We start from the raw sequence: 15,330 nt of genomic DNA, 5'->3' as shown, positions 1-15,330 counted from the left end.
ACCAAGAAATCAAAAGAATATACAAACATTAAGTCTGGCAAAGATTTATTAGGAAGCTTATTAGTTATGGTGAATAAAAACCCATGAACAGAAGAACTGAGATCTCCAATATCGGGCATTGCGCTTACGACACTAGTTAGAAGCTAATAAACATTAAGGATGTCCCAAGGGGAATCTTACCTAAGTCCCAATCTTATCCAACCAGGGTAACTCACACAGAAATGATGCCCATGCTCTCCCCAGACTGCTTACCTAGGCAGTAAGGAAAAAGACCTCCTCAAGCTATTAAGCATCATCAGGCGATTCCTGCTCTTCTAGCTCTAACCATGGGACACTAGTACATGACAGACAACTCCAAGCTGGGCAACTTGACAAGAATGCTGAACACTGACAGGAAGAAGGAGCAAGCAGGGACAAGTATTTCTAGCTGGAGACCCTCCTGATGGCTAACAGAAACACAATGCTGAGGGCTTCAGAAAGTTTACTGGAGCCCAGGAAATAGTTTCCATTTTTTAAAAAAACAAGTCACACAAAAATCCTGCCACAAAGCAACAAGACACTTGGGATCCCGTGGCCACACTGACTGGAAAGGCAGACATTACCCAAAGACTGCCAGATGCCGATCAGCCCAAGACTCAATTTCTAGGCCCTAGAGAACCACGATTGTCCTCAGCACCCACACTACCCTCTCCGGTGGCGTGGGCTTCTTCCATCAGCCAGGTTTCTGCAGCAAGCCCCAAAGACAAAGCTTGGCAGAGGCTGTGGCACCAACTCTCTCTGGAACCTTCTCTCTCTGTCCTCCCCAACAGGATGCTGTACATCTTCACCGACACAGCGCCTCTGTGGGAGCCCTGGCCAGTCTTAGGAAATGAAGTGTGTCTGTGGGGTAACCTGATGGACCCTGTGGTCTGCTGGGTTGGCTGATGCTTCGTAATTGCAGATGGTCACCTCATGTCGGCGAAGCTGCAAGAAAAGGGAGTCTGGGTCAGCTGGTCATTTCCCAGACCACACACTGGAGTAGTCCTTATTCAGGTTCATTTCTGGAAGTCATCTCTTCCCCTTCTGAAACTTTTAGCCTAGGGAGACTGCAAAGATCACTATCAATAATTCACCCCATAACTCAAAAGATTTATTCCCCCACTATTACAGTGCCATCATGAGAGAAGAGGACCTTATCTATCTTGTTTATTATCTTATCTCTGGGTACCTGAAACAAGAAAAGTTATCAAAAATGTCAATGAAGAAAAGAATCTCAAAGTGAAAAAAATGAATTGATATCAACTTTATTAATTCAATTCCCTTAAAAATACCTATGGCCTATCAAAAGAGATGGACTGTTTACAGAAACGAAACCAAGAAAAATTATACACAGATTGAGAGCAAGTGGTATCTCATTTGCTCTTTTTTCCTTTCCTTAGAGTGTCCATATCACAGCAAACAGATGTAATCAAATGTATGTACATATGTGCAGGGTGGCGGGGGGGGGAGGTTAGGTATGCTTCCCACCCCTTCTTACCTCAGTCCATTCTCCTCTCAGACCAATATAGAAGACCTTTGTGGTATCAGCTCCAAAGTTTTTTGAAATATGAATTGAGAGATGATAGACGTTTGAAAAACGAGAAATTCTAGAGTATGAAAGGAATGGATAGAGAAGACACAGATTAAAATTCAATGACTATCTCACCACCAGGACAAAAACAACAATTTCAGCTCCAATTTGTGGTTAAAACCCAGGTAAATGTTGGAGAACATTTGGACTCTTATGTATCATTCTTCTCTTCTGGACAAGAAATGATTCAGTGGAAACTGCCTGAGCATCTTAACCAGTCCTGCTCCAAGCAATAGGAATAGAAAAATGAGTCAACACTGCCCTGCCCTCAAGGAGCAGGAATGAGAAATGCTATCTGACCAGGCAAGGCTTCTAACCCAAGTTCGGTGTTGATCTCACCAACCTTCCCATTAGGAAAAAGAACCAGTGAAGACGTAAGGTGGACTTGGGTAACGTGGCCTACTGTAAACCCACTATGCAAAGAAGAATTCTGAAACCATCTTTCCCAAGACCGCCCGAGGAGATCACTCAGATCTGTCAGCTTACAAGTTTAACAAGTCTATGGATAGCACTCTATCTCTGCCAAAAATTAACCAAGCTAAGGATCAAGTTTCCTCCACTGTTTGAACTCATTTCTCATGCTAAGAAAGCAGGAAATAGGCCAAAATTAAACTGTAAGCTCAGTAAGTGCTAATGCATATATGTTCACTGCAAATGAACACCTGCTGTTCCTCAGGAGACGCCAGAGAGTGGAGCCAGGCCAAGTGCTTACTTTGTAGCATACTCTAATTCTCCCGTAAGATCCCGATTCAGACTAAAGGTCTGATCTGGCTCCCTGTCTGTATCATCAAAGGACATCTGTGGAATGTTTTTGTACCTGAGAAAGAAAAGGGAAGAAAAGAAAAATCAAGAAACGTGCCTTAACATACTGTGCATATTTTTCAGTTTTTCAAAAACTCCTTATTGACTCAACTGCCTTCAGTTTTATCAAAAGGAGATCAAATTTTAGGAATGGCATTTTACTGGCATTTATACACAAATATCTTTAAACCAACAAGAAAAGAGCTGAGAACTGCAACATAAGCCAGTGGCATCTTTGAGTGGGTTAAGATCACATGAGAAGCAACACACAAAGAGGAGGCTCAAACCAGGTCACGTGCAGCAAATGCATGGAGAGAATCAGCAACTCAGCATATTCAGACCAAGCTGAGGAGGTTAAATAAAACAGCTTACTCATGGGAGAAAAAATACTTTTGGCAGAAACCTATTAAACAAAGTTAAGAGGTAAGAGCAGGTAACTTAACCCTCGAGCAATTTTTGTGTTCAAAATTACCCTATATATTGAGTCCTCTTACAGTTCTTTAAAAAAAATAAAATTTGGGGGTTTCCATTTTGGAAAGAGCACAAAAGTCTGCCAACTCACAACGAGCTTTGGAAAGTCAAGTAAAACTGCTAGTGAAGAAAAAGGTTTTTCAAAGAAATATCTAAGAAACAGCTGTCTCCTCCATAACTCACAGATTCTAAAGACCTAAGCCACACCCCCACCATCTCTACAGTGTTTTATTAACACACCCACACAGGAGGGGCCTAGACATTAGGGGCAGCAAAACACATGTAATTTCAGAAACCAAATGTTTGCTTCAAAGTGTTTCTAAGAATGATGCACAGAATAATAACAGTGAACATTTATGAGTAGCATTATGACAGGCAGTGTAGCACTGTAGTTAAAAGCAGTGTCTCTGGAGCCAGACTTCTAGGTTTAAAGCGTGGCTCTGTCACTTACCAGCTGTGTAATTTTGGGGAAGTGATTTAACCTCTCTGTATCTGTTTCCTCACTTAGAAAGTGGGAATAGTGATAGTACATATTGCATACAATGATGAGATTAAACTAAATTCTAAGATATGTACACTTTAAAATTTGACAATGGAAAATTTCAAATATATACAGAAGCAGAGAGAAAAATACAATGAATATCCATTTATTTATCACTCAGCTTCAATAATCAACATTATCTCTATTTCCTATCACCCTCATTTTGTTTGTGCTTGATAATTTAAAGCAATCCCAAACATTTCACTCATGTATTTCTTTTTTTTTTTTTTTCTTAAAAGATTTTATTTATTATTTATTTGACAGAGAGAAACACAGCTGGGGCGCCTAGGTGGCTCAATGGGTTGAGCCTCTGCCTTTGGCTCAGATCATGATCTCAGGGTCCTGGGACTGAGCCCCATGTTGGGTGCTCTGCTTAGCAGGGAATCTGCTTCCCCCCTTCTCTCTGCCTGCTGCTCTGCGTACTTGTGAGCTCTGTCAAATAAATAAATAAAATCTTTAAAAAAAGAGAGAGAGAGAGAGAACACACAGCAAGAGAGGGAACACAAGCAGGGGGAGTGGGAGAGGGAGAAGCAGGCTTCCCGCTGAGCAGGGAGCCAAGGTGGGGCTCGATCCCAGGACCCTGGGACCACGACCCAAGCCAAAGGCAGACGCTCAATGACTGAGCCACCCAGGCGTCCCTTTAGTATTTATTTCCAAAAAGTAAGAACTTCTTAAAATACCACTCTTAAAATGATACCATTTTACAAAAATTAACAATTAACAATAATTCCTTAAAATCCTCTAACACCTCGTCTGTGTTTAAATTTCATTAAATACCAACTTAACCTTTCTAGATGTGTCAGTGGCATGTCACAGTTGAATAAGCAAATTTTTAAAAATTAATGGCATGTAAGAGAATTACAATGAATGACACCTTAGATCTGGTAAAGTATAATATATGTAAAGTGCTCAGAACCAAGGACTATTTAAGTATTTGTACCTGCCCTACCATAACTGGACATTTATTATGTTCTGGACTTACTATATAAGCTCTTTACATGTTATGTATCAATCATCTCCACAGTCTTAAGAGGTTCACACTATTACTACTGTCATTTTACATATGAGAGCACTGAGATAAAGAGAAGGAATGCCCCAAAGTCATGCAGCTCACCAGTGGTACAGCCAGAATTTGAACCCAAGCAGTTTATTCCAGAGCCCACTCTTCACCACAAAGCAACACAGACTTCTAGTTTTCTCAAGTCTATCCATCTCCCCAGTAAACACGTCTCCAAAACCATCAACTCAAACGTACTGTTTCCTTAAAATGATTAAATATGTGGGTTTGGTTTCAAATTCATGTTTCTAACTTTCAAAAACAGTATCAATTTCTTAAATTTCTCACTTAAATTGACCAATTTTTCAGGAAAAAAAAATTTTTTATGTATAAAGTTCTTCTGGTATTTCTTTCTCTACCAGTCAAAAATGTTTCCCCCTACTTTTAGGAAGGCTATGCCGGACTAAGGCAAGCTGTCAAAAATGGAGTACTAACCCTGGTAGCAGCAGATCCAGTGTTACAAGAGGTTTACAGAACTTTGCTAACTACAGGACATGCACATGCAGATGGAGAAGTAATTCCGTGTCAACGAAAACACATGCTAAGATTTTAACCGTGTGAAATAACACGAGTAAATTTGGAAACTAAGCCCAAGCGTAGAAACCACAAAGATCATTGAGATCTGCAGCTGGGTTACTAAGAAAACAGGAAAGTCATCAACAGTTGGCCTTTAATGGATGCTCTCTCGATGAATGGTGTCACAGCAAGTACACAAGCTACTGGCCCTAAAGATGGTTAATCTAAAAAAGTCGTTAAATCAGGAAGAGGTAAGTGTATTCTGATACAGAACAAGACCAAGATTTGGGGGGAGGGAGATATTTAACCCAGTAAAAAGAAAAAAGTGTGTCATTCTGGAATAAAGTGCTACCAGAGAAAAAAGAGAACTAGGAGCTTCCTGAGGGCCTGAGCCCTCACCACTTACAGTCTCATCTCAGAGGGGTGTGAGTCATCGTCCTCTCCCATTATAATGATGCCTTTGAGCTTGACATTGCCTGTAAATCTGCCAGAATGCAAAAGAAGTTGTCAACCTGGGTATGAACTTTTGTGTAGCTATGTGACCCTGGACAAGACCCTTCCCCTTTCTGGGCTTCAGTTTAACTCATGTGTCAGACTTGTACCAGAACATTTCTAAGATCCTGTCTGCCTCTGGCATTCTGCAGTTCTAAGATATTTACCTTGACTCCTCAGTTATCTTTCAACAGATATATCTTTATGCTTTCCTCCTCAAACCCACCACACTGTAATTTCTCCCATCTCTAGAAACAGATGTGTGCCGTTGACACAACCAATGAATGAATCCTGAGAAGACAACTGGTTATAAACTATCTAGCCTGAGGCAAACACCAAGGAGATACTTACGGAATATTAAACAGAAGCTCTTCATCTGCATCACTTTCAACAAACTGGAGGGGACGGGGAGTGGGGAGGAGAAAGCAACAAATATTTGCTGAGAGCCTACAATTTCAGGCGTCTTCCACCCTGTTCTATGACTGGAGTTCAAGGCCAATAGTCAACCTCCCTGGGTGTTCCAGCACTTATTAACTTGATGCTAGTAAGTGAATAGTCTATAGACCATCCTCTGGGAGGGTTCTTCAATAGGGAACCCCTGAATGAACTTCCAGACCCAACTAGCCTTCTGAAATCGTGTGTAAAAATCCATGCCAGAGCGTTCAAACGGCTCTGTGACCCCACAGTGGTAAATGCTCTAGAACGGATAGCACGCTTCTTCCGCCTAGCCTGTCTTTGGTCTGCATCAGGTGATATGATTAGGCAGTCACTGGGACTAGCAGTCAAAACAGTTGGGAAAACGCCCTCACGGCCATCCTCCGCCACCTCCTGAAGCTCTGGAAGAGAATACTGACTGTGTAAAGCCAAAGCGCCCCTTCCCCTCTCTGGGCCTCAGTTCCTCTATCTGCAAAATGGGGAGACTCGACCCTGTTTTCTTCCCAGGGGCAGGGCAGGTGACGGGCACGGGAAAGCGCTTGGCAAGCGGGCTGTCGTTATTTTTAACAGCAGCACTGAGGCCGACAGAGAAGACGGGAGGCCCCGCGCGGGTCCCCGCCTCGCCAGCCCGCCCCAGGCCCCGGAAGGCCCACCTTGGAGCGGTCGGTCCGCTCCTCCCACGGCTTGAAGACACCGCGGCCGCTGCCCTCCCGACTCTCGTTGAGGCACTGCAGCCGCTCCAGGTCGATGCGCAGGTAGAGGCCGTAAGCCAGGCCGCGCTGTTCGGGCGGCTCTTCCCGCTCGGCGGCGCAGCGACAGCCGCCCCCGCCGTGGCTGTGGCCGTGCGACATGGCGACGCCGCCGCCCGCGCGTCCCCTCTGCCCCGCCGCCGCCACCGCCTCCCGCACAGCGCTCACCCCACTCCGCTCCGGCCGCCAAGCGCGCCGCGGCCGCCGCGTCGTAAAAGGCGCCCCTGTGCGACGCATGCGCCCGGAGAGAAAGGGGGCGGGACTCGGAGGAGGTTTGACGCTTGACAAGCGCTTGCAGGTGCCAGAGCGTCAGACCTGGAGGGGGATGGTATGGCTCTCCCCGCTGCTCAGGTGTGGAAACTGCAGCTCAGAGAGATTAGGCTCCCGTTCCGAGTAAATGACGGGGTTGGGATTCGGTTCCTCCTCTCATTAGGCTAAAGTCTGTGCTCTTTTGCCACCAAAGTTGGGAGTTGGTCGAGGAAAGCGTGAGCAGTGATAAGGTTCGGAGGGTTGGGAGCAAAACGTTATCGCCGCTTCACATGTGCACCAGCAGGCTTGTAAAGCTCACAGACTCACTCTCATAACCACTCTCTTCATAGTGGGCTTAGCGGTCGAGAGCAGGCTTCACGAACGACGACCGGATCTGGAGACAAGTCCTGGGTCTGCTACTAACACTGTGACGCTCTCAATAAGTCATTTTCCCCATCCCGAGACTTCGTTTCCTCGTCTGTAAAGTGGGAATGATAACATGTTATAGGATCACAGTGAGTATTACATGAGATCATGAATTTAACTCTTCACAGTGGCTGACACATGGTAAAATTTCAATGGCTGAGTCAGATCTTGGTTCAAATCTAAGAACCGCGGATTTCCTAGCCATGTGGACTTTGGCAAGTGACTCAACCTCTCTGAGTCTCAGTTTACCACTGTAAAGTGCAAAGATCGGGCTAGATGACCTTTAAATCCCCTTGCCATGTGACATATCAGAGCAGTTTTTTCAAAAACTGTGACCCATTAATGGGTCTTAAAACCCATTTAGACTGCTGTGACTAACATTAAAAAAAAATAAAATAGTGTATAACTTAAAAATTCAGAATATATCACACAATTTATAGAATTTTGGTTCCAGTTTGGGGTTTGTGTACTCAGGTGCAATGTAAAGTGTTTTTCATGTTGTGGGTTGAAGTCAAAAGAATTGGAAGCCAGTGTTTAGAATTGAAATGATTTTGGATTCACAGCAGACTGTGTTCTTACTGCTGGGGGGGAGGGGGAAAGACCCAGGATGTAGAGAGAGTTATGGGATACTCTGGATATCCCGTTGCCGTTCATGCCTGGCTCTTGTCTGGAGTGCCCAGACAAGACTGGGGGCTGGCAAAATACAACAAAAAGATATCCATCTGGTTAAGTTCTGCTAAAAAATATTTTGATGTCTGCGGTGCCTGGCTGGCTCAATCAGTAGAACATGCGATTCTTAATCTCAGAGTTCTGAGTTCCAGCTCCACACTAGGCGTGGAGCCTACTTAAAATATTTTGATGTCCTAGTTCAATTCTTTGTGAAATAGGCAAGCTTGGTTCTGGTTCAGAACAGTACAATGTCACAGATTATTTCTACTTTGCAATCGCAGTTTCAGGCTAGGAGTCTGGCACATAGTAAACACTTGGCAAATATTTGTTTAATTGGATGACAGAAGCCTTTCGTTGGAAAGACCATGCCCCACTGCAGGACTAACACAGGCCTTACCCAAAACAACTACTCACTTTTGGCTTCTTTCCTGTCATTTTCATCACTCTCATCCTTTACTGATTTGTTGAGTACTAGGTTCCAGGCATTATACTCATGATTCTGTAGATTACCTGGGCAGTTTTTTTCTGGGGAAGTTTGGCTTGGACTGGGTAATTTGGAAAGGCCCTACTCACCTGTCTGGTTGATGTCGGCTGTCCACTGAGGCAGCGGGGCTATACGCCTCTAGCAGGCCACCTGAGCTTAGTCACGTGGTGGCAGTTACAGAGTTCTAGCAACGAGAGATGGAAGACCCAATTGCATGTGCACTTTTTAACCCTCTTCTCCTGTAATTTTTGCTAATGTGCCATCAGCCGAAACAAGTTTCATGGCCCAATCCAAACTTAAGGGTAGAGGTATTGACTACACCTTTTGACTGAGAGAACTACAAAATCCTGTGGCTCCTTTCCCCTCCTCCCCAATATATCTGTATTAATTATCTTCTGTTATGTAACCCATTACTCCGACACATAACAGCAAAACAAGTTAGTATTTATCTCAGTCTCTCTGAGCCGGGAATTTGGGAATGGTTTAGCTGGGTGGTTCTGGCCCAGTTCTCTCACAAGCCTACAGTCTTTCAAGGCTTAACTGGGGCTGGAGGATCCACTTCCAAGATGGGGCACTCACATGGCTGGCAAGTTGGTTCAGGCTGTTGACTGGAGGCTTCACTTTGTTTGTCATACACACCTCTCCCTAGGACTGCTTGAGTGTCCTTAGGACATAATAGCTGGCGTTCACCAAAGCAGAGAGAGAAAGGAAGAAACCACGTGTTTTATGTGCTAGCTTAGAAATCACATATTGTCAATTCCCAGATATCGCATGGTTCCACAGTTCAGCCATATTCAAAGTGTGAAGAACCTGTGTCAGGGTACAAATAGCAGGAGATAGAACTCATTAAAGGCTGGCCACGACACTACCATCCATGCTAAGTGACCATTGACAATGTCTTTCGTTTTCTCTTATACTTAATTCGTAATTTAAGTGAAGATAAAATTCATCTCGAAATTTGAAGATATTGCTGTTTTCTTCTAGCTTTGAGAAGTACACTGCCATTCTGATTCCTGATTCTTTGCATGGGTGTCCCCCTCCTGCTCCCTTTCTGGAAGCTTTTAAGCTTTTCTCTTGGTCCCTGGTCCTCTGAAATGTGATGATGTTGTGCTTTGTTGTGGCTCTTCTGTGAGTCACTGTGCTGGAGACCTGATGGACCCTTTCAGTTTTAGAATCTTAGAACAGAAAGTGAGCATATAGGTTAGGACATCCGCACACTTGTGCACAAGGCCCCTTGCAGAGGAATGCAGTTAGGGGCATGGAGAAAAGGGGGCATGGGGCTATCGTCCTGCTTTTCTTCCTTCCACCACCCTCTAGAGCAGAGCTCTGAGAAGCCAAGAAATTTGAATGTGGCCTTCCAGGTCATTGTGAAGGTTTATTTTTCAAGGTAGCCGAATAGACTGTATTTCATTTAACAGCTCATGAAATCCATTTGTAACTTTTTAAAAAGATTTTATTTATTTGAGAGAGAGACTGAGAACACCAGTAGGGGAAGGGGTAGAAGGAGAGGGAGAAGCAGACTCCTTACTGAGGAGGGAGCGCCCTGGGATCATGACCTGAGCTGAAGGCAGACGCTTAATTGACTGAGCCACCCAGGCGCCCCTCATTTATAACTTTTTTTAAAGATTTTTTTTTTTTAATTTGACAGAGAGAGATCGAGAGAGAGATCACAAGTAGGCAGAGAGTCAGGCAGAGAGAGAGGGGGAAGCAGGCTCCCTGCTGAGCAGAGAGCCCGATGCGGGGCTCCATCCCAGGACCCTGAGATCATGACCTGAGTCGAAGGCAGAGGCTTAACCCACTGAGCCACCCAGATGCCCCCATTTATAGCTTTTTAAGTATGCCTCCAAGGTGTGTACTTTTACCCCAGTCCTGCAAATATTAGGTATGGCCTACTGGGCAAGTTGCTTAGTTACTCTCCTCAGATTTGTCATACCTAAAATGGCAATAATAATAATAATAAATAATAATAAATTCTGTAGGGTTTTACTATCAGGGTAATGTGAGATCATGCTTGGAAAATGGAACTCAGTAGGAAAAAAGTTAAAAAGTCACTCACAGTTGCTATGAACAAGACTTTGGCTTAGCGCCTCTGTCTGGTTGAGTGGGAAAACTGCAATTGCTTCAAAGGGCTGGCTTTGGGCCGAAACCAGCAGTTGCAGAGTAATTTAGCTCTGATTTGGGAATAATGCCCTTTTGCCTCTGCTTACTGGGCTTACTCTACCTGTCCCTTCTCTTGAATTCCTGTGCTGCAGGGGTGACTGAGAACAGATGGAAATTCTCACTAACTTCTAGGACTCTGTGGTGTAGGTAGGAAAAGTTTCCAATTTTTTTCTTTCTCTCATTCTTTGGTTCATTGGGAATATTTCTGTGGTTCAAGGACTGCTAAATTTGTACCTTCTCACCCATCTTAATTAGGCTGGAAGGAGAGAACCATTTTTCTTTTGGTTGCCTCTGTGTGGCAATCTGAGAATGTGGTAAAATAATCTCTAATAACCACATGGCACTGATAATATGCCAAACACTTGGCCGCAAGGTCCCTAGGGCTTTACTTATATTGTGTTTTAAACTTCATAATTGCAGGTGTCCTATTATGATCCTCATTTTATAGATGATAAAACTGGAGCTCAGAGAGGCTTAGCCACTTGCCCAAGGTCACACAGCTGATGAATATTGGAACCAGGACTTAAACTCAGGCTGTCTGTACTCTTAACCACACTGAACCTTCTCCAAATAGTAATTACCATTACTGAGTATTTCTGAGTGCCAAGGTGAGACCCCAGAGCTCAGGCTTTTAACCACCAGGCTGTACTTAACCAGTGGGGTTACTTTGGACATTCATTTCCCTCAAAGCTTCAGTCATAACAACAGTCCTTTACTAGATGCCCATTCCGTGTGGGGTACATCACCTTATTCATCATCAACATGCTGGCTAACATGTCCTGAGCGCTTTCTATGTGCCAGGCACTGTCTTTGGCACTTTATATGTTTTAACTCATTACATTGTTGTATAATAGTTCTGCAGGGCTGATGTATTTTCCTCATTTTTGGAGGAAGAAACAGAGACACAGAGAGGTCAAGGGACTTGCTTGAGGACACACAGCTAGGAAGTGTGGGATTTGAAGCTGAGTGGCTTTGTAGATTACCTGGGGGTCCAGGGCTGTTGTAATTGCTTTGGGAGTCTTTGATGCTGCTAGCAAATATTTCCAGTTCTCTATGTCCAGGCACATGGAGGGGTTGTACTTCCTTATCTCCTTGAATTTCGGCACAGTCAGTGAAACATGGTGGAAATGGTGGCTGTCACTTCTGGACGTAGCTTAGCGGCCTGTGCAATATTCTTCACGTGTCCTGAAAAACGTAGCAGCACAGGTAGTGTCCTCCTTTGCCTGGGTCCCTGAGAAAGGATAAAACAGAGCCCCATCAGACCCACAAAGGACACCTAATGTGAGAAATAGACCCTGTCATTTGGAGCCACCGAAATTTGGGAGTTGTTACTACAACATGACCAAGTCCAGGGTTCCCCATCCTCAGTACTATGGACATTTGGGGGCTGATAATATTTTGCTTTGGGAGGCTGTCCTGGTGCTGTGGGATATTTAACGTTTTTTTGCCAAGTGTCTTGTTAGGGGCAAAAGTTGGGAATGACCTCCAGCCTTGCCTAACAGTCTGAGTATCCTGCCAGTCTGAAGCAGACCCCATTTCGGCATGATTTCTTTGTTTTATTTGTTTATTTATTTTGAAGTTTTTATTTATTTATTTGAGAGAGAGAGAGAATGAGCATGAGGGAAAGGGAGAATCCAAAGCAGAGTCCACGCTGAGTGCAGAGCCCGACGTGAGCTAGATCCATGCGATCACGACCTGTGCAGAAGCTAAGAGTCAGACGCTTAACTGAATGAACCACCCAGGGGCCCCTATTTATTTTAATATTCTGTTAGATTCTGCTAATACTTAGGATAGTCACATCAATATTCCTAAATAAGATTGGTCTGTAATTTTTTTGTTGTTCAGTTTTCATCCAGTTTCCATGTTGGTGTTATACTAACTTCAATAGCATTTTCCTTCCTTTGGTTTGGCTTGGAATAGTTTAAGTGGCCTTGGTATTATCTGACTTTAAGGTGGGAAGAATTTCTCTATGAAACCATCCACCTGGGAGGCTCTACAATTACTTTCCCTGTTTCTTCTGTAACGGCTCTGTTTCGACTTGACATCTCATTAGGAGCCAATTTTGGCAAGTTTACACACACACACACACCCAGAGAATTATCCACTTCATATAGGTTTCCTGATCTGTTTCATATATTTGTGGCCCAGGACTTTAAGAGCTGGGAAATTTTACAAAGAAGTCTAGATTTCCGGGGGCACTTGGGTGGCCCAGTCACTTTAGAATCTGCCTTCGGCTTAGGTCACCAGCCCAGGGTCCTGGGATAGAGCCCCTAGTTGGGCTCTCTGCTCAGTGGGGAGCCTGCTTCTCCCTCTGCCCCTCCCCCTGCTTACACTCTCTGTCTCATACACATAAATAAAATCTTTATTATTTTTAAAATTTTAATTGTTTTTATTTGATAGAGAGGGAGAGTGAGTGAGAAGGGAACACAAGCAGAGGGAGTGGGAGAGGGAGAACCAGGCTTCCCACCAAGCAGGGAGCCTGATGTGGCTCGATCCCAGGAAACTGGCATCATGACCTCAGAAGGCAGACACTTAATGACTGAGCCACACAGGCGCCCCAATAAATAAAATCTTAAAAAAAAAAGAATTCTATATTTCTGTCTTTTTTTTTTTAAAAAGATTTTTATTTATTTATTTTACAGAGAGCGATCACAAGTAGGCAGAGGCAGGCAGAGAGAGAGAGGGGAGGAAGCAGACTCCCTGCCGAGCAGAGAGCCTGACGCGGGACTCGATCCCAGGACCCTGAGATCATGACCCGAGCCGAAGGCAGCGGCTTAACCCACTGAGCCACCCAGGTGCCCTATTTCTGTCTTTTTAAAAAAAATTCTAAAGATGTGACAGCACTGGGCCCTGCCTTCCTTCTACTTTGAGACAATGGGGGATCTAGGTAAATAGCTTTCACTTCCTGTTTCTGTTCACCCCCACTATTATCTTATACCAAACTCCTGGCATATGAGTTTGTGATTCCTGAGATAAGAAGGAATTAGGAAGAGTCTCTGCTGTTCCTGTGGTTGTTCGGGGCTATAGTTTAAGGGATCTGAAAGAACAGATAGAAATCCAAAAATAGAAAAGTCGAATAACCCTCTCTGGGGCAGCACAGACTAGGGTTTCAGTTATCAGGAAGGACTTGCTGACCTCGAAGTTAGTGCTCAGCTTGTGACCCTAAAGCTTCAATTTCTATCAATAGGAAATAAAGCTTTTCCTTTCATTCCGCGTTTCAAGAGAATGAAGGAAGAACATTTAAAAATAATATTGAGGGGCACCTGGGTTGCTCAGTCATTAAGCAGCCTCCTTCGGCTAGGGTTGTGATCCCAGGGTCCTGGGATCAAGCCCCACATCGGGCTCCCTGCTTGGCAGGAAGCCTGCTTCTCCCTCTCCCACTCCCACTGCTTGTGTTCCCTCTCTCACTGTGTCTCTGTCAAATAAATAAACAAAATCTTCAAAAACAAAAAAACAAACCAGTTCTTATTAAAAAATAATAATAATAAAAAAATAATATTGAGTTCCCTTTCTCTCATTGAATCCTTACATGAATTCCCGTGAGGTGTCATTATGCCCATTTTACAGGCAAGGAAACAAAGTCCAATAGGTGTCACAAAGCTAAAGGATGGCAGAGTTGGGATTCGAACCTGGACCTCTCTTCAAAGCTCATGCATAGTTTTTCCACTATGCTAGACATTTCCAAACCAGGCTGTTCATCACTGGGGAAGTACTTGAAAAGTACTTACTTCCAGATCCAACCTCTGATCTATGTGAACAGATTTCTGCAGCGGGGCCCAAAAGAAATCTGTATCTTAAACAATGATTGGTGCAGTAATCTGATTACTGTCTCCTCTGCTAGATGGAAGCTCCAGGAATGCAGGGACCCTGTCTGTCTGATTCAGTGACACAGGACGGGGGCAAAGTGTGGGCTGTGTCATGGAATGTGCAAACTTCCCAGCTCTGACCCATGGGTCAGCTGGAAAGAGCTTATAAACTATCTGCAGCCAACGAGCCAGAGCAGTTCTCAAACTTTTTAATGTACATTTTAAGAATTGCTTGGGTTTTTTAAATTTTTCATCTTTTTCAATGTGCACGTTAGGGCCCCAACTCCAGAAATTCTATACTTGAGAAACACGGGTGTAGCTATATAAAATTTTCAGTGGCTTGCCCTTTCCATAGAGGATTCTGAAAGGGGTTGAGACAGTAGGCATCACAGAAAGAGAAGTCTGGGGGCGTGTGAAGACAGACTGCCCGTTTCACCATTTGGGCAAAGAATCAAGAGACCCGAGTGGATGTGGAACCCGAGGGGAGAGTGTCTGTGAAGGGGGCATCTGTCAAGGTGATGTGCCAGCCAGAGGGTTGTTCTTGGCATTAGTTACGTGCAGCAGAGAGAAGAAATCACTGTTCGCAACAATTAGGGTGTTTTTTGGCATTGGGGTTTGGCCTAACGCGGGTGTGTGTGATTGTATAGATGGTTAAATGTGACTGACCACCTGTGCTTGGGAGTCCGGCCAGTACACAGCACCTTGCTCACCAACTGTGAGCTTGCATGCGTTCTTGTTTTGTTTTAAAAATGGGGCCGTGACCACCTACCTGGAAAGATCACTATGATCACTGAGACAATGTAGGGGAGTTTGAGGGTATCTGCCACGTGTTGGGTGGCTACTCTTACCTAACTGCCTGCTGGAC

At 44.3% G+C, this 15,330-nt stretch overlaps 1 protein-coding gene and 1 long non-coding RNA gene across 2 annotated transcripts in view; one reads left to right on the top strand and one right to left on the bottom strand.

Moving 5' to 3' along the window:
• Positions 1 to 15,330, top strand: part of LOC309841562 — a 57,547-nt gene that overhangs the window by 4,524 nt on the left and 37,693 nt on the right. The window contains exon 2 of the long non-coding RNA XR_014299192.1: positions 7,271 to 7,435. This is a non-coding gene — a long non-coding RNA (uncharacterized lncRNA). The remainder of the gene's footprint in view (positions 1 to 7,270; positions 7,436 to 15,330) is intronic.
• Positions 29 to 6,894, bottom strand: PITHD1 (PITH domain containing 1). The gene is made up of 6 exons (XM_082684676.1): positions 6,576 to 6,894; positions 5,839 to 5,882; positions 5,402 to 5,479; positions 2,322 to 2,426; positions 1,517 to 1,625; positions 29 to 963 (listed from the first exon to the last, which is right to left on the bottom strand). The coding sequence occupies exons 1-6, from the start codon at positions 6,771 to 6,773 to the stop codon at positions 862 to 864; spliced, it is 636 nt and encodes a 211-aa protein (XP_082540802.1). The 5' UTR covers positions 6,774 to 6,894; the 3' UTR covers positions 29 to 861.

The sequence above is a fragment of the Mustela nivalis genome (assembly GCF_964662115.1).
Source record: "Mustela nivalis genome assembly, chromosome: 10".
Lineage (NCBI taxonomy): Eukaryota > Metazoa > Chordata > Mammalia > Carnivora > Mustelidae > Mustela > Mustela nivalis.
Note: the sequence above shows the minus strand (reverse complement) of the source record. Positions and strands in the feature narration are given on the sequence as shown.

Coding starts and splice junctions, on each gene's coding strand:
- PITHD1 (XM_082684676.1), bottom strand. CDS start 6,773: ATGTCGCACGGCCACAGCCACGGCGGGGGCGGCTGTCGCTGCGCCGCC. Junction 5,480..5,838: donor GAGCTTCTGTTTAATATTCC/GTAAGTATCTCC, acceptor GCATTCTGGCAG/ATTTACAGGCAATGTCAAGC. Junction 964..1,516: donor TGAGAGGAGAATGGACTGAG/GTAAGAAGGGGT, acceptor CTTTTCTTGCAG/CTTCGCCGACATGAGGTGAC.